General features: G+C 31.2%; 1 protein-coding gene across 1 annotated transcript in view; it reads left to right on the top strand.

Moving 5' to 3' along the window:
• LOC108571080 (protein singed) overlaps nucleotides 1-523 on the top strand; it is a 12,037-nt gene that overhangs the window by 2,997 nt on the left and 8,517 nt on the right. The window contains exon 2 of the mRNA XM_017933051.1: nucleotides 3-209. Within this exon, the coding sequence (XP_017788540.1) occupies nucleotides 3-209 (207 nt within the window). The remainder of the gene's footprint in view (nucleotides 1-2; nucleotides 210-523) is intronic.

Below are 523 nucleotides of genomic sequence, written 5' to 3'. Positions count from 1 at the left end.
AGCTGAAACTTTTGGATTTAAAATTAATGCAAATGGCTCAAGTTTAAAGAAAAAGCAGTTGTGGACACTAGAGGGTAGTGAACAGCAAGTTTACCTTCGGTCTCATTTAGATCGTTACTTGGCAGTCGACCAGTTTGGAAATGTTACTTGCGAAGCAGAGGATGCTAGTGATCCTGGTTGCGCCTTTCAAATACAACTAGCCACTGATGGTATTCAAAATTTTTCTTTGATATTATTCAAATTTATCTATATTATTAAATTGTATTTAGATGAATTTCTGATTCCTCAGGTGAATTGTAAATTTTCCACCTTTTATATATCAAGGGCAAAAGTAGTAGTAGCACTCATCAGTTTACTTAGTATTTTTTAGATGTACAAAAATACTATAGTCATTATTGCATTTACATATGAAAGATTTCAGAACAGAATTTTAAAATAGAAATCCTTGGAAGTCAATTTATTTTCAAGAAACCATTAAACATGACTTTTTTTTATAAAAAAGAGTGCACTTATAGTTCCTGCA

The sequence above is a fragment of the Habropoda laboriosa genome, unplaced genomic scaffold (genome assembly GCF_001263275.1).
Source record: "Habropoda laboriosa isolate 0110345459 unplaced genomic scaffold, ASM126327v1 scaffold106, whole genome shotgun sequence".
In the NCBI taxonomy this organism is placed as follows: domain Eukaryota; kingdom Metazoa; phylum Arthropoda; class Insecta; order Hymenoptera; family Apidae; genus Habropoda; species Habropoda laboriosa.
Note: the sequence above shows the minus strand (reverse complement) of the source record. Positions and strands in the feature narration are given on the sequence as shown.